The 18902-nt window shown below is 33.4% G+C and overlaps 1 protein-coding gene across 1 annotated transcript; it reads left to right on the plus strand.

Annotated features, from left to right (window-relative positions):
- Positions 1–396: 396 nt before the first annotated feature.
- LOC143046112 (uncharacterized) lies at positions 397–17912 on the plus strand. Its single transcript, XM_076219113.1, has 7 exons — positions 397–534; positions 4220–4336; positions 6631–8190; positions 10586–10707; positions 13707–13776; positions 14619–14848; positions 17020–17912. Exons 1-7 carry the CDS (start codon positions 471–473, stop codon positions 17164–17166), a joined length of 2310 nt encoding a protein of 769 aa, XP_076075228.1. The 5' UTR covers positions 397–470; the 3' UTR covers positions 17167–17912.
- The last annotated feature ends 990 nt before the right edge of the window (positions 17913–18902 follow it).

The following is an 18902-nucleotide window of genomic DNA, read 5'->3' on the forward strand; positions in this document are numbered from 1 at the left end:
TATAAATGTTTTAGCTGAAAAAAATTTGAAGAAATGTTATAGACCTGTATTATCGTTTCTAATGTTTCCGAAAAAACACCATACTTTGGATATTCAATTAAAAAAAATTATATGTTAAAGTGTGTCACGAAATTTAATTGATAATCTCCTGTATATGAATTCTTGTAATGTTTCTTTTTGTGTCAGTAAGATACGTGATTCGTACATCATTAGTTAATGTGTGCTTCATTCTCTTAGATGAATGCGTTTGATTAGATTTTTCACTAAACGTATAGAATATATTTTCTTTGTTTACTTGGAGTCCCTCACTTTTTCTTGTTCCCTTCGTTTATCTTTTTTAATCGATTTATACGATTTGAACATCGGTAAACTACTCTTATATTTATTTCTCAGAAATTTCGAAAAATGTTTCCAGTAGCCAGTCCTTGTGTTATGATGGAAAGTTGTATAACTATACAGATCACTGTATAATGCGTGTGAATGAAAGAAATGATATAAATGGTTGTAGAGATATGACTCATCTTCAGCACTGCGGTAAGACAAAAAAAAAATTGTACTATAAAAAACATTACATGTGGAACAGAATCTGCCTACCCTTCGGAGCACCTGATATCCCCCTCGGAATTTGGTGGGGTTCCTGTTGCTCAGTCATTAGTTTTATTTATTGTACACACTGTTATTTGACTTTTCGTCGTTTTTCGTTTTTTGCCATGGCGTTGACTGGTTTTCTTCAACTAATGAGTTTGTATATCCCTAAAGCTAGGTTCACACTGCCGATCAGATCAACTCGATGATCCCGATTGTCTAAATTTCCACGACCAAGCTCAACCAAATTCTTAATCGGGCCTGTTAACGACTTCTACCCGACCACCATCCGACTGTACACGACCTTTACTCGACCATTGACGACTCCTTAATGACTCCATCACGATTCCATCCCGACAACAAAGCTAATACTCATTCGATAATTCCGATCAATTCACGATCTTTACACGATCTTTACTCGACTAGCTAGACAAAATCAACTATTCACGATCTCAGCCTGATCTCGACCAGACTTAATCGATCTGATCGTATATGGGTCGTAGGGATAATCGGGAATTGGTCGTGTATGCACTTTTTTAGTATAAAAACGTCCGAATTTGTCATTCCCCGCCGCTTCGGAATGGGCATTAAGTGTTACCCTTGTCCGTCCGTACGCACGTACGTCACAACATGACCCTTTATAATATTATATATAATAGCTGGGGCATTATCAGTGTCCCATGGACACATTCTCCGTTTATTTGGTTATATTCAGTAGAAGGTCCAAGTAAAATCATACATTTAAAATATCTACATAGAAATAAAGCAATTGAATTTGTGGGCAAGGTGCATCTTCGCTAGCCAAGAGTTACGATCCACTTCTCAGAGGCGGGAAGTGGATCGTAACCCTTGGCTAGCGAAGATGGGGCAAGGTGGTAAGAGCTCAGAGAGACAGGTTAATAGCTGTGACGGAGCTTGTAGAGTGCATAGAAAACGAACAAGAAGGTGTAGACAGCAACAGGCACCGAGAAATATAGGTGAGGCAGTGGCTGACACGACGACCACTGTGTGGTCAGTATGAGAGACTTGCACTAGCTCAACAAAGAGGAACCTAATGCTTATAAAACTTCCTCATAGTGGACGCTGATATATAATGGTAGTTTTGTTGCTCTTTTTTGGAAATGACACCACAAGATGAGATTTGTCACTGGATAAGTGCTTATGTTAGATAGCAATATACATAAACTTTACTATACTGATTTCCTTGCTTTCTTACAAATAAAGCGTACTGTTTGTCAAATATATGTGCATAAGTATGTAATCAGTATTATTCATAGATTTGTTATCCAGTAGTTGAATGGTTAAAGATATGTATTTTCTTTTTGCTGTATGGCAACAAACTGAATGCATTTGCCGAAAAAGAGGGTAAAAAAGAGGCCAAAGATGTCACGTATTTCCCCAAAATTTGACCCAAAGTAGAATTTCAATCCCCTGGAGTGATTCCTTTTCTGAAACAGTTTACAATTTTACATATATCTATCAAGAGATCAATAGTGCATTTCTTTCTAACCAAAGTTTGGTAAACGTTGTTTGCCGTTTGTTATAGTTTGTTAAACGTTACAGAAGTAGAAACAAATGCATCGTTTGGTTAGAGGGGATTGAAATTACGAGTAATTTTAGACAATGTTTTGAGTTATGACAAGCAAGAACACGTTTAGATAATTGATTTAATGTTAAAGTTAGAAAGAAATGCATCGTTTGAACTAACAAACGACGAACGACAAACTGTAGACGCATTTGTAGCGAGTGTATAGTTCGTCAACGTTTATGAAAACTTGCAAAAGTATGTTAGAAACAAATGATCAAATCGTGTGATCGCTAAACAGTTTGTATCGTTACTGTTAGAAAGAAATACGCACCAAATAAAAAATAAATTTCCTTCAAAAAGTTCGAATGAAAAAAAATTGACTGTATTTATAAAGGTGACATAAAGTTGTTATTGATAATTTCTGTGTCATTTGGTGTTCTGTGAAGAGCTGTCTCATTGGCAGTTGTACAACATCTTCAAACCAAACGGAAAATACGGACTGACAAAACAGAAAATAGCCCATAAAACCGGTAAAATATAATCTTGATGTTCTTATAAACCAACTTTGAAAGATCATAACTTAGTCATCAGCAGTCTAACAATGAATATTTGAAAAGTCCACCGGTTCCAAAATTGCAGGATTTTCTTCCCTTCCGGAACATCTGAGATCATCCCGGATTTTGTTGGGTTACGTGTTGCTCAGTTTTTAGTTTTCTATGTTATGTGTACTGTTGTTTGTCTTCTCGTCGGTTACCGTTTTTCGCTGTGGCTGTGTCGATTTTTTTTACCTTTGAGTTTGATTGTTTTTAAGTGTCTTTTGCCTCTCTTTTAAAATGTTACCTCTTCTTGCAAAAGTAAAGACACGTACTCTACATGGAGGAATTTTTTGTACAGTTAAAAATAATGTTGCCAATATATTTTTGCGGAAGCAGAATTATGAGAGTTAATCAGATCTGCACACACTTTTAGAGAATCGTGTAGCAGTCATGTGTTCTCGTGTATGGCCGAGTAGAGATCGAAGAGTAGTCGAATGTGGTCGCGAAGAGATCGGGTATTGGTGGAGTTGGTCTGGGACAAAATAAATATACAAGTCGCAGTGATCTGGAAGCGATCGAACATTGGTCGAGTTAATCTGCAAATGATCGGACATTAGTCGAGCAAAGGTCGAAATGATCGAGTACTGATCGGTAAAATTTGTGTATTCCGACCAAACTCGATCTCTACACGATCCTTTCCCGATCAATTCGACCGCTACTCGACGAATTCTCCATATCTTCTCGAGTGACTTGCTTCTCGATCCTTACTCGAATGTTTTTGACATGTCAAAAACTCTAGGGTAGTAAGTCAGATCGTTGACGAGCATGGTAGACTATCCCGAACATTCTTGTCGATTGAGTCAGACTAGTCTCCCGATCACGTAATTTGGCTTGATCGGGCTTGATCGAGTTGATCTGATCGGCAGTGTGAACCTAGCTTTAAGTATCTTTCACCTCTCTCGTTCAAATGATTAAGAATAGTCCCCCAGTCAACACGTAAACTGTTCGGTACTTACGACTAGAGTCGAGTTACAAAGCCACCATCTTTTTATTGTGATATTGTTCCGAGTTTGACCATATGTGAAGGTTATTTTATCTATGGTCTTATGATAGTAATTAAACTACTAGTATTGATAGCAAATGTTTTTTGAGACTTTTTCTCAGTTTGCATTCTTTTCATATCAATCCGTGGAATAAAAGTGTTAAATTTTTTTACTAAATTTGGCTTTTTGTTTAGGTCCTTTTTGGTTATAAGCTCTTCAACTATTTCGGTTCTTACACATCCTTGGCTTTCAAGTATTCGGCTTTGGGCGTTCCTGATGAAAGTAAATCTAGAAAAGCGCTTCGGACGCATGACATTTATAACGTGTTGTTTTCATGTTTTACTCAAACTTTGGACGATTTATAGTTCTACGTATTGAATGGACAACTGTCTATAATGGAACAATCTTGTGTTTAATTGTAGAAAACATTTCATTCTTGTTTCCAACTATAAATCTGCGAATCTTTGTTCAATCACCCCTAAAAATACACTTTTATAAAAAAAAAAAAAAAACAATATATTTTGTAGAAAAAGAGATTTGCCAGCCAGGCTTCTTCAAATGCAAAGAGGGTCACTGCATTTCATCAAGCTTACTTTGTGACGGCAGAAAACATTGCACCCATGGCGATGATGAATTATTTTGTGGTAACCAATTATAAGTCTTCTTGACATTATAATGTTGTTTTCATCCTAATGCACACGCTTTTTCTTAAATACGTATCATCAGACTGTAGCTATATTGTCTTAAACGATGCTAACATTGTTTTTTTTTTAATCTATTAAAACATAACTAAAAATATTTAACTGTTTGATTATGAACATAGCCATTTCAATTGATATTTCATATTGTGTCTTTTTATGTTGTAATGTTACACTACTGTCTCAGGTTAGGATGAAGTATGGCGCCTGTTAAAACGTTTAAACCCGCTTCATTTTTATACACCTGTCCTAAGTCAGAAGCCTGCTGTTCAGTTGTTGGTTGGTTCATAGATGTTTCTCGTTTCTCGTTTTTTATATGAATTAGACCGTTGGTTTTCCTGTTTGAATGTTGAAGGTCTTACTTTGACCTATAATTGTTAACTTTTTAGACATTGTGACTTGGATGGAGAGTTGTCTCATTGGCACTCATACCACATCTTCTTATTCATAAAGGTATGATATCTATTTCAGTAGGGAAGCATGAAAAATCGTCTAAAAGAAATAATCCACAATGCTTTTCAACATAAAAATGGTAGCATACGCTATAAATTTATTGCTTTGGGATACCATAAAGCATATTTTGTTAATAGTGAACAAAGGGGTAAAACATGCTACACAGAGGAACAAGTGATCAGTATGCTTGAGTTTCTTATTGACAACGTATTTGTTGAATTTGGAGGTAGACTTTTTCAACAAATTGTTGGCATTCCTATGAGAACGAACTGTGCGCCTCTTCTTGCCGACCTCTTTTTATTTTCATATGAATCGGAGTTCCTTCAGACACTTGTCAAAACAAGAAGATCAAAGAAGCCAGGTTATTTAATTTCACTTTCAGTTGTATTGATGATGTTCTTTCCATTAAAAATCCGAAATTTTCTGATTGGGTTCCATTAATATATCCCCCAGAACTAGAAATTAAAGAAACAACAGACACGGCTTCCTCTGCCTCATTTTTAGACTTATACATCGAATTTGACATACACAGTCATCTCAGTACCAGAATCTATGACAAACGAGACGATTTTAATTTTGAAATTATCAATTTCCTCCACCTTAGTAGCAATATACCAACTTCACCTGCAAATGGGATATACATTTCCCAACTTATTTGGTATTCAAGAGCTTGCAGCTCCTACTCAGACTTTGTAAAACGTCACCAGTGTCTGAGCAGAAAGTTGATGAACCAGGGGTATGTCAAAGAACGTCTCGTCCTTTTTCTAAAAGTTCATCGGAAGAAACCAAGACCTTTTTGATAAATATTCCGTATCATCTTCACAAATAATACACGATGGTCTTGAAGTATAGATTCTGCGTACTGACGTTGTTTATCATCTTAATAACGTGTTATAGTATTTTTTTTATTTGTCTTTATTAATATTACCTTTACTGTTAAGTCTGCTTTTTGTGATATCCATTTCGTCATACTTTGAACGACAAAATTATTTTTCTCATTAATATTGCTTTTACTGTTAAGTCTGTTTTTTGTGATATCCATTTGACGTGACTCTGTACTTATGTATCCCGTCATACTTTGAACGACAAAATTATTTGATATCTACCTGTGTGACGTAAAGCGCGATTCTACGCCAGTACTTAAAACATTTCAATCCTTTATGGGTGGATTTTACATAGATAAATAAAATCGTATTGTAAAAAAGCAAAATGAGGATGTTTAATTTGATGTATGCCTTTTTGTGCTTCTTTGTTACATTTGTTAGTTTTTATAGTGATTAAGATGATAACACAATGTTGTTCGCTGTACCCCTATTTTTGACATTTTTATCTATTGTGTCTGTTTGTTTTGTTCACGCATCGTTGTCAGTATAAAAGAATTTGATGCGACTGTCATACAAGTGAGAGGTTTAGCTAGCTATAAAACCAGGTTCAATCCACCATTTTCTACATAAGAAAATGCCTGTACCAAGTCAGGAATATGACAGTTGTTATCCATTCGTTTGATGTGTTTCAGTTTTTGATTTTGCCATTTGATTAGTGACTTTCCTTTTTGAATTTTCCTCAGAGATCAGTATTTTTGTAATTTTACTTTTCGCTACGAGGATATAAACAGAGCCAAAACCTTCAAATGTCAACTTTTCTTAAAGACAATGGAAACTTAAGATTTAGACATTTGTTTTGTTTTTTTTCAACTGAAAATTTTCAATCACAACTTATCATTATTATCTTTTAATTTGGGATAGTTTATACAAATTTAATGAGTTTTTATATATGGTTGCTTTCAGGAAATTTGACCTGTCCTGGATTATATAGATGTCAACAGTCAACCACTTGTTTGTTATTTGATGAGGTTTGTAACAACATAAGACAATGTCCTCATGGGGATGATGAAGTTGGATGTGATTTCACATGTCCTATTGGATGTTCATGTGAAGGTTTTGTATTTATATGTCATCAAAAAGAAGTAGAAAAAATTTTCAAGGATTTGTCTGTTGAAGCTAGAAAATTAGATTTGAGCAGCTCGTTGTTTCCGAATAATAATTTGATTGTTCCTGCATATACATACCTGGCTGATTTCAAACTATTCAACTGCAGCATTGACAAGATTATGCCATACTCATTTGAAAAATTAATGAACCTCCTTCATTTAGATTTGAGTAGCAACAAATTAAAGGTTCTGCAAAGTTACACGTTCTATGGTCGCACTAAACTAGTAACCTTAAACTTAAAAGGCAATCTGATGCTGGGATTTATCAAACCAAATGCGTTCATGGCATTACCTAATGTTAAAGATTTGGAACTTTCTGGAACTAGAATAAAAACACTTTTTAATGGGACATTTATTGGTTTAGAAAACCTTGAAACGTTTAACATAACAGGGAATGGACTAACAACTGTAGAGGAAAATGTATTTGATGGACTTGTATCTCTTCTGACAATTGATTTGACACAAAACGATGTGACAAAGGTTTCTCCTGATATATTTTCCCGTCTTTCTCATTTAACAAAAATGAAAACTGATTCCTATGTATTTTGTTGTTTAAAACCAGAATCTGTTTCTGCAGAGAACTGTTTCCCAAAAATGGACGAATTTTCCTCGTGTAGCAATTTGATGAGAAATGATGTATTACGTGTGTGCCTTTGGACTATTGCTATAAATGCTTTGATTGGAAATATTGGAGTTATAATTTATCGTATCATCAACGAACAAACGCTACTATTTAAGGCAAATTGGTTATTCATTATGAATCTTGGTGTTTCAGACATGCTGATGGGTGTGTACCTCGGGATTATTGCTGTAGCTGATATGTACTACTCTGGAAACTATATTTTACATGACCGTGAATGGCGAGATAGTTTTGTTTGTAAATTTGCAGGTATTATTGCAGCAATTTCATGTGAGGCATCTGTTTGTTTTGTCATGTTAACGACTTTTGATTGCTATCTAATGGTAAAGTTTCCATTTGGCGGATGGCGGATAACATACAAAATAGCAAAGGTCTCGACTTTGGTTTGCTGGTTATTTGTAGTCATCATAGCTGTGGTACCGATTTTAGAAACGACATATTTTTCTAATATGTTTTATTCAAGAACAGCAGTTTGTTTGGCTTTACCATTTTCCCGACAGAAAGTCAGCGGATGGGAATATTCAACAGCTATTTTCGTGTTCTTCAACAGCATTGCATTTATTGTTATAGCTGGGTGTCAATTGTCAATTTACAATGTAGCTAAAAGTAGTAATAGAATAACGACGAAGAGGACAAAACAAGACATAACACTGGCTAGAAGATTATTTTTGATTGTTTTAACAGACTTTCTTTGTTGGTTTCCTGTTGGAATTATGGGTAAGTCTTCCATAAATCAATGTAAAAAATGACATAAAAAATAGCGTGTGTGATTAATACGTTAAGAGGTTCAGAACACCTAAGGGACTTACCTTTTTACAAATCAGCTGAACCTTTTAATCACGAACTATGAGTAAATAAATTCAAGCTTCTTGACACGTAAAAAAGAAAGCCTTGTTAATACCTTGAGAGGGTTCAGAATAGCAAATCAGCTGAACTCTTAAATCACATACTATTTGTTAGCTTCTTAGAGATCAAAATAAGTGTTTGTCACACTGCTATATATCTAATTCCTAATTTAACTATTCCGGTTAAATTGTGTTGCTCAATTTTTTTATTTAATTTTGTCATCAGGTCAAAGTAAATATCATTTGAAAATTTTACGAAAATTAAAGTAGCCAAATATATTTAATCGAAGTGTTTGGTACCCCGAAAATGAATCTGCAAAGCTCAGTAGTCAGTGATTGGGAACTTGTATGATGTAAAAGCAATTTTTTTTACGAATTGAATTAAAAAACAATGAGCTTCCACTTCTCCAGGCAAAGCTGATTACATTTGTCCCTTTTGGTCATGAAGCTGTCCAATTGATTCGGCCCATAACCATTTGGTTTTCAAATAGTTGGTTTTAAGCGTTCCTGATGAAGTAAAATCCAGATGAGCCCTTTAAACGCATAACACTTATGAGGTGTTATATTCATTTTTTATGTAGCAAAAAGTATCAAAGAGTAAAAGAACAAAAGTACCGAACTCCGAGGAAAATTCGAAACGGAAAGTTCGTAATCGAAAGGCAAAATCAAAAGCTCAAACACATCAAACGAATGGATAACAATTGTCATATTTTTGTCTTGGTACAGGCATTTTCTTAATGTAGAAAATGGTGGCTTATACATGGTTTTAAAGCTAGCTAAACCTCTCATTTGTATGAAAGTTCACACCATTTGGGGGTGAAAAGAATCTCAGTTAGTAAAATATACTGAAATTGCAATTAGTATGGCATAATTTGGTATTAATATCAATTCACTCTTAGAGTCTTTTCATTGTAAATAAACACATTTATTGTAAAACCAGTTGTTGGGATGATAAGGGTTATGTTCTTCACATATACTTTATGATGTTATGATATTAAACCCCTAACTAAAGGGGTTGTGCTCGATTTCCCTAGAATGAAGACATAATCTTTCAATCAGTTTAATTCAGCTGGTTTGTCAGTAACTGCTTGTAGTCTTTTGTTGATTTATGTATCATTGTCAGTTTGCTTAGTTTCTTTTGTAACCTATTCTGACATCGGACTCGAACTTCTTTTAAAAATATTTTTATTGTACGTATCGGTGTGTGTTTCTTTATTCAACATTGTTTAGAGGTATAGGAGGAGGATTGATATATCTCAAAACATGTTTAGCCCCGCCGCATGTTTGCGCCTGTCCCAAGTCAGGAGCCTCTGTACTTTGTTAGTCTTGTATGTTTTTTTTTTTTTTTTTTTCATTTTAGTTCATTTATGTTTTAGAGTTAAGTATAGCGTCTATTTTCACTAAACTAGTACACATTTCTATTAAAGGGCGAGGTAAGGTCTGCCTGCTGGTGCTAGATTTTGTCGTTGCGTTGAAGACCCCTTGGTGGTCTAAGATCGTTTTCTGACCTATGGTCGGGTAGTTGTTTCTTTGGCATATTCCCAATTTGCATTCACAATTTTATCGATAATGTTATTATACATAATTAAATGCATTTGCATAAATTTCGGTGTAAATAAAGACTATCTAGCGGTATGCAAACGTATAGTTATATATTTATTAAAGTCATATGAGACCTCAAATTAAAAAAAAAATATGCATATATTTTTTTTTTATAACTAAATTGATAGTTTTCATTATACAACTTATGTACATATACTTTTTCTGAGGAAAATTCTTTAATTTGTCCACATTTAGAAGAAGTTTACTTATTTTTAATTGCTTGCTTCCAGGAAACATTTCGCCGACATATTTACCGTATGCAAAGTGACATTAGCGTGACCCTCCCCGTAAAAAGCAGGTGATCGCAATACGCATGGATCTGTCATTTAAATAAACAATAATCTGATTGTACATGTTAAACACGTGCTCAATACCCATGCTTTTTGTTGATTGTTTACTATAGGGTGTCATCGGTAAACTTCGGCTTTAAAACACGGCATTTAATGAGAAGCCATATTTGTTAAATCATGATAGACAGAGAGAGAAAAAAATGACGATTATACGATATATTTGCGTAAAAAATGATAAAATCGTGCACAGAAGACTAACTTTATGATATATACATGCATTGGTTCAAGAATTGGATAAATATTATTTTTCACAAGTCACTCGTTTCATATGACTTTAATAACGAAGATCATATTATTTTCATTTTCATTTCTTAGGTATACTAGCAATGGCTGGTCAAGTATTTCCGTCCGAAGTTTATTCTTGGGTAGCTGTATTTGTGATGCCACTAAATGCAGCATTGAACCCTTTTCTTTATACGTTTTCAACAATAAAGCAGGTATGTATGCTTAACAATAATCACATTTGCGTAAAGTAAATCGTTTTTAACCGTGATTGATTGAGTATATTTGGAAAAACGATTACTAGTATATTAACATTATCAAGTCACAAATCACACAAAACAGATAGTTTAAACTGAAAGAAGGTTTTATATAATGTTTTAATCATTTATTTTCATTATCTGTATTCTATCCGGAGTATTTGAGTTTCTTGTAGACTGCCCATGATTGTTGGTTGCGTGATATAATGTCCTGTTTGAAATTTCTTCCTATAGTTTTGTCTATTATTTTTTAAAAGACAAGTTGTTGCATATATTATAGTAAATCTTATTTTCAGTTATGATTAATATTTTTTTTAAATTATACTCCCTCTTGTCGTTAAGTCCATATCATTTGATAACTGGAACTGGAAACATTGTGTAGTGAACGAAAGTATTGAGGTTCGACTTCATAAAAAGTATTGAAAGTAAAGTACCGACAGTCAGAAAGTAGACGTGGGAAATCCGAACTGATTTCACACGTGACAACTCACCACTGTCCACCTGCAACCAAAGCATAACGGAGAAAAGCGGTATGACCAGTAATTAATAAGCTACATTGACTCACATATCTTTTTAAAACTGGAAATCCATTATGTAAAAGCCTCTTTCATCACTTAATGTTAAATGGGCAACATATTTTAAATCATACATGGTTTAGAGATTATTGTGTTATAGCTTCTAATTGTATATCAAAGAATTTAATTCAAAAACCTTATTTTTGCACGGAAGGTTTAGTGCTGAGATCGTTTTTTTTTTTTTTTTTTTTTTTTTTGATGAATCGGTCCACTTTTTAGCTCACCTGGCCCGAAGGGCCGAGTGAGCTTTTCTCATCACTAAGCGTCCGGCGTCCGTCGTCGTTAACTTTTACAAAAATCTTCTCCTCTGAAACTACTAGGCCAAATTTAACCAAACTTGGCCACAATCATCATTGGGGTATCTAATTTAAAAAATATGTGGCGTGACCCAGCCAACCAACCAAGGCTAAAAATAGAACATAGGGGTAAAATGTAGTTTTTGGCTTATAACTCTGAAACCAAAGCATTTAGAGCAAATCTCACAGGGTTAAATTGTTTATCAGTTCAAGATCTATCTGCCCTAAGATTTTCAGACGAATCGGACATCCGGTTGTTGGGTTGCTGTCCCTGAATTGGCAATTTTAAGGAAATTTTGCTATTTTTTTGCTATTATCTTGAATATTATTATAGATAGAGATAAACTGTAAACAGCAATAATGTTCAGCAAAGTAAGATCTACAAATAAATCAACATGACCAAAATGGTCAGTTGACCCCTTAAGGAGTTATTGCCCTTTATAGTCATTTTTTACCATTTTTTCGTAAATTTATCTTCTTCTCTAAAACTACTTTGCCAAATTTAACCATACTTGGCCACAATCATCATTGAGTTATCTAGTTTTGAAAATGTGTGCGGTGACCCAGCCAACCAACGAAGATGGCCGCCATGGCTAAATATAGGACATAAGGGTAAAATGTATATTTTGGCTTATAATTCTGAAGCCAAAGCATTAAGAGCATTCAGACATGGGGTTAAATTGTTTTGCAAGTCAAGATCTATCTGCCCTGAAGTTTTTAGATGAATCGGAAAACCGGTTGTTGGGTTGCTGCCCCTGAATTGGTAATTTTTAAGGAAATATTGCTGTTTTTGGTTATTATCTTGAAAATTATTATAGATAGAGATAAACTGTAATCAGCAAAGTAAGATCCACAAATAAGTCAACAGGACCAAAATGGTCAGTTAACCCCTTAAGGAGTCATTGCCCTTTATAGTCAATTTTTAATAATTTTCATAAATTTTGTTAATTTTTGTAAATTTTAACAAACTATTTTCCTCTGTAACTAATGGGTCAAGTTCATTATAAATAGAGATAATTGTAAGAAGCAAGAATGTTTAGTAAAGTAAGATCTACAAACATATCAACATCACCAAAACACAATTATGTCATTAATCCATCTGTGTCCTTTGTTAATATGCACATAGACCAAGGTGAGCGACACAGGCTCTTAAGAGCCTCTAGTTTCGATTGAAGATCAGGCTTTTTCGGATGAAGTCCAATGCGATCACATTGAGCTTGCTATTATTTTTTTCGACCGTTCATCTTATTCTGAATGCTTTTGAACACAGACGACAGAATTTCCCTGTAGTATAGTATAAATGACTTGTACCAAGTCAGATTCTATTGATGTTGCCGTAAATTTTGTAGAAGTTTGGTGCTTCTGTTGTTCCGGTTTGTTTCCACATATAGGTGATGTATTTCCTTCAGTTTTGGTTTGTAACCAAGATTTGTTTCAGTTCAAAATCGAGCAATTAATATTCGACAGCGGTATACTACTATTGCCTTTATTTATATTGTCCTGGTTTTTTTCGAGAACAACATTTAAAAACGTACGGATTTTTCAACACATTTTCTTATAAATAACTGACATTTTCTAGTTTTTGACTGTAATTTTGCGAAGGACAATAAAATATATTCTTCATAAGACACAAAACTTGATTACTTTGTTGATAAAGTTTAACCAATTTCAATAATTGATAACTTTCTGTTCTGAAAACATTTTACAATAACCTTGCTGTATTACGATATATAAATAAGTCAAAGGAACTTACAAAAAGGTCTTTACAGGGACTCATTATCCTTTTAATTGCATCGCATGCTACCTTTGTGTTTACAGTCAATAATATTCAATCATTGATACATATTTAAGTGACCAAAAAACATAGAAGCAATAAGATTAATGAAAAGGAATAAACAATCAAAACAAATCAATACAAACCCCTCGTCCCCCAATAAATAACATTGAATTGAAAGGAATATCTAATAAAAATGAAAACAGCACATTATAATTTTATTTTCAAATTACTCGAAAAACAACGACCCGAGCCGGACATTACACCTACCTTGGTTTTCTTAATTATTTAAGTTTGATTGTGTATTTGTAGAAACCCAATATTATGGAAAAGATGTCTAGCAAAATATTCAAGATGTCTAAAGTTAAAGACCGACGTAAAGGTAAGATACAAGCTTTATCAAAAAGGATTCTACAGTCGATTTCACAAAACAATTTACGACTTAGATTAATCGTAAGTCATGAACAATTCAGTATACTTAAGATCAATCTTAGTCGTAAGTTTTTTTTGTGAAATCGACTCCAGATACGCGTTTCGTCTAAACAAGAATCATCAGTGGCATTTGAATCAAAACAATGGGCAGCGAAATTAAAAACGAAGTTAAAGAACATTTTTAACCAGGTAGCAGAAATGTATTATTTTTTTCGGGACTTTATAATTATAATTGATATATCATATCGGCACTTATAAACTTATCATGGATACCAGGATGAAAACGTTTACTCCAGACACATGTTTTGTCTACATCGGTGATGCTCGAATGAAAAAGTTTTGAGAAGGTTCAATAAAGTGAACTAACGCACTGGACAGCGAATAAAAAGGTTGTAGATAACTTCAGATGGAAAACGTCATAATCATTAACGAAAATTAACTGATATTGGTATTGGTAAACATTTATTGGTGATTTGACTGTGCATTTCATTTTTCTGTTTTATTTCAAGCATGCTCCTACAATATGTGGTTTGTCCTTAAAGTTTGAAAAGGAGGCTTTACCGTCTTTTTCTAGTGAACTAGTACATACTTTTGTTTTGGGCCAGCTGAAGCAAGCCTGTGGGTGCAGGATTTTCTTGCTGTATTGAAGACCCATTGGTGGCCTTCTGCTGTTTTCTGCTCTTTGGTCGGGTTGTTTTCTCTTTGACACATTCCCAATTCCATTCTCAATTTTAATGCTTATTGATTGTGTCCGAATTGTTTCTATCTACTAAAAATGATATACTATTGCAGATTCAACGGATGAAATAAGCATGGCTTCTGTATTTATCAAAAATGCACAGATGCTTCAGACAAGGCACATAACGCTAAGAGAACTGTTTGCTACGCGGAAACTTACCATTAGAGAGAGTATTCGTCTGGTCTCACAACTTACCGCTGCATTAGCATACTTGCATCATCGTTTTTTTACACTTTGCCAACCACTTTCTTTGGATACTTTAATTGTCTTTATGGATAAAAAGGTAATTTTGAGTGTTATCAGTGATAATTTTGGATGTCACGCGTCTTTTGATTGGCTGACGTTATTTTGTTATCAGGCAATAGACATAATTTAGTCATGTGACCGTGACGTCATCAACGTTATTTCATGGTTTCCTACGGTTTAAAATTAAATTATAAGAAATGACTATAATACTTTTTCTGTCTATTCGAAATAACATTAAAAATGTGGTGCACACTGTTAAATAACCCGCTACGCGTGTTATTCAGTGTGCACTAAATTTTTTGTCGAAGAGTAAGATTAAGAAAAGGAATTCAAGGATAAATGACCGGGTTTTCTTTAGGAGTAAGGGGAAGGGAATAGGGGAAAGGAATAAGCAAAAACAAATAAGAACTTTATTTTACCATATTTCGGTGAACATAATTTATAAAAATACACAAGAATGACAAACATACTATATATTTTCATGTAAATTTAGGATATAACCTTATCAGAGTGCAATGCTTTCTGAGTGGAAAATTAGTATAACAAAAATACCGAACACCAAGGTAAATACCGAACACCAAGGGAAATACCGAACACCGAGGTAAATACCGAACACCAAGGTAAATACCGAACACCAAGGTAAATACCGAACACCAAGGTAAATACTGAACACCGAGGTAAATACCGAACACCAAGGTAAATACCAAACACCAAGGTAAATACTGAACACCGAGGTAAATACCGAACACCAAGGTAAATACCGAACACCAAGGTAAATACCGAACACCGAGGTAAATACCGAACACCAAGGTAAATTCAAAAAGTTTAAGTCCATAAAAACTGACAAAATCAAACTTTAACAACCAACGAAACAAGTTGAAAACATATTGCAGGCATTTTAAGACGAGAAAATGGTGAGATATACATGGTTTTGTAGCTAGCTAAGCATCCCACTTGTATAACAGTTGTGTATAGTTCCGTTATATTGACAACTTTACGTGAGCTACCCAAACAAACATTAAAGGTTAATGTTACAATAATTTGACGTTTCGTCCGTCCCCGAGATTATCACCAGCCCAGTAGTCAGCACTTCGGTGTTGACATGAAATATCAATTATTTGGTCATTTTTTTTTTTAATTAACTGTTTGCAAAAGTAAGAATTACATGAAATACTAAGATTTGTTGTTATCCCAGGCATAGATTACCTTAGCTGTATTTGGGACAACTTTTAGGAATTTTGGGTCCTCAATGCTCTTCAACTTTATACTTGTTTTGCTTTTAATTATTTTAATCTCAGCGTCACTGATATGAGTCTTATGTAGACGAAACGCGCGTTTGGCGTATCAAAATTATAAGCCTGGTTCCTTTGTTTAATAGTTGATCAAGCTGTTAAAACTGTGTAAACGAACATCACAAACATACAAAACAACTGACTTAAAAAGTTAAACAAATATACAAATAAATCTGTTATAGATTTCAATGTTTCCCTATGGTTTTACTAGGATTACAGTGAAATATATCTTACATCTATTATAGATTTCAATGTTTCCCTATGGTTTTACTAGGATTACAGTGAAATACAAATAAATCTATTATAGATTTCAATGTTTCCCTATGGTTTTACTTGGATTACAGTGAAATACAAATAAATCTGTTATAGATTTTAATGTTTCCCTATGGTTTTACTAGGATTACAGTGAAATACAAATAAATCTGTTATAGATTTCAATGTTTCCCTATGGTTTTACTAGTATTACAGTGAAATACAAATAAATCTGTTATAGATTTCAATGTTTCCTTGTGGTTTTACTAGTATTACAGTGAAATACAAATAAATCTGTTATAGATTTCAATGTTTCCCTATGGTTTTACTAGGATTACAGTGAAATACAAATAAATCTGTTATAGATTTCAATGTTTCCCTATGGTTTTACTAGGATTACAGTGAAATACAAATAAATCTGTTATAGATTTCAATGTTTTCTATGGTTTTACTAGGATTACAGTGAAATACAAATAAATCTGTTATAGATTTCAATGTTTCCCTATGGTTTTACTAGGATTACAGTGAAATACAAATAAATCTGTTATAGATTTCAATGTTTCCCTATGGTTTTACTAGGATTACAGTGAAATATATCTTACATCTTATGCAATTTAAATAATATGAATGATGTTATTTTCTAACACAAGTATTTATAATTCAGACCATCGAACGAATAAAGGTTATTTCTGAAATAAAAGATATACGAAATGAACTGGATACTGCTGAGGATGTAGACAACATCGGACAGATAACTAAACTGGTACTGAGGAATACCAGAAAACTGCCAGAAGATGGCCATATGTATTAGCAGAGACATCATATCTAGCAATGATTTGACAAGATTTTAAAATTTATACTTTAAGCTAATGTTCATATTTATGTGTGTAACACGCTTTACATTTTTGTAAATATACTAGTAGTATAAAACCCATTAAAATTATCATTGTTATCAGTGTTAAAATGTGTACTCGCCTCTGGGTTACGTATGATATTTTGTTTTCAGTCTCTTAGCTTCTTACATCACTTACGTCTGACAAATAACTCATTGTTGATCACTCATGCCTTCAAATTTGGTCAAAATATAAATACTATAATATCTAGAATGTGTTTTACTCAATATGAAAAGTATTGTCTGGTCACATTATGAAGTTACATAGATCTTTATACCAATTTTTGACATTTTTACTTATTATGTCTGTTAGTTTTGTGAGAGATTTGGCTAGCTATCAGACCATATTTTGGTCCACTATTTACTACATAAGGAAATGCATATACAAAGTCAAGAAAATGACATTTGTTTTCCATTCGCTTGACATGCTTGATGTGTTTAAGCTTTTGCTTTTATTGTAATAAACTAAGAACGTATCGCAAAATTCAAAACTAATTTTAAATTAGAAAAACATCTTCTATTAGACCTTAGACCTTAACAAAAGTTTCATTTCTGAAATTCTGAAATGGCAGATTAGAATAAGTAAAAGCAAATAACCAATAGAAGTTGACATATATACTAAGACGCCTTTACAACATACAAAATATAGTCCACTAGGGATTAAATTGAAGATCCATTAAATGTAAAGCTTTAATTAGAATTTGATACTAGCAGAAATATATAATCTTTTCTGCAATTTAAGTGATATAGTTCCATCTTTGTTAATTTGTCTGAAAAGGAAACATTTAGTTTCATTTGGAAAAAATGACATTTTTACTTTACTGTATGTGTAGCTGGAATAAACTATAAACATGATACAAACATTCACTTAAATCAAACATAAAGTTATCATGAATTGTTGTATTGTTAAAGATGAATGTATTATCTTGTTAATATAGTATGAATAACACCTTCCAGTAATACATATATGTATATAAAATGTGAGTCTCTTATCATTTAGAAAAATAAGTGAAAGTGTGAGTATTTATTGTTGTATTTGTATAGTTTTGTATGTTGTAAATGACAGCTAGTATCATTCCTGTATTTGAATTCACACCAATAAAATTACTTCATTTTATTTGTTTTATTATTCTGCGAATTAAAAAACAACAATTTGATAAACAACAACTAGAGGGATGTTAAACGACCTTGGCTATCCACAAGGCTCTAGAACGGTTAGTAAGATAAATTTAAGGTGTAGCACGAAACAACTACACTAACCTTGTGAATCCTAATAATTAAGAAAGGACACTATATTCAGGTGTAGTCTATACCATAAGTGATCATAAGTTCCTTCTTTGTTTCCTCGTTGTATTCAGGAAGATTACATCCCAAGGGGAAATATGGCACTGGCCAGTTGTTGATAACTTTAACTTAACTGAGCAATACTTGTTTTCTCGTTAATTTTTTTTAAATCCAGTGTCCTAACCGTATTCTACAGATGGTAGTCTCTAGGTAGTCTTGGTAGTTTTAAGTGAATATGGGTGTATTCTTTCGAAAGTTGTACGCAAAGTGTATATCTATTTCTTCATATTGATAGGTTGGATAGGTAGCATTAAGATGTATATTTTGTGCTTCCAATAAATGTTCCAGTACATAGAATTGCTTTATTGTAG

The sequence above is a fragment of the Mytilus galloprovincialis genome, chromosome 9 (genome assembly GCF_965363235.1).
Source record: "Mytilus galloprovincialis chromosome 9, xbMytGall1.hap1.1, whole genome shotgun sequence".
NCBI lineage: Eukaryota > Metazoa > Mollusca > Bivalvia > Mytilida > Mytilidae > Mytilus > Mytilus galloprovincialis.

Bases quoted from the DNA above. Each gene is read 5' to 3' on its own strand.
- LOC143046112 (XM_076219113.1), top strand. From the start codon at position 471: ATGCGTGTGAATGAAAGAAATGATATAAATGGTTGTAGAGATATGACT. The intron at 8,191-10,585 runs GTAAGTCTTCCA...TTCATTTCTTAG, and splicing joins GTTTCCTGTTGGAATTATGG to GTATACTAGCAATGGCTGGT. The intron at 14,849-17,019 runs GTAATTTTGAGT...TTTATAATTCAG, and splicing joins TTGTCTTTATGGATAAAAAG to ACCATCGAACGAATAAAGGT.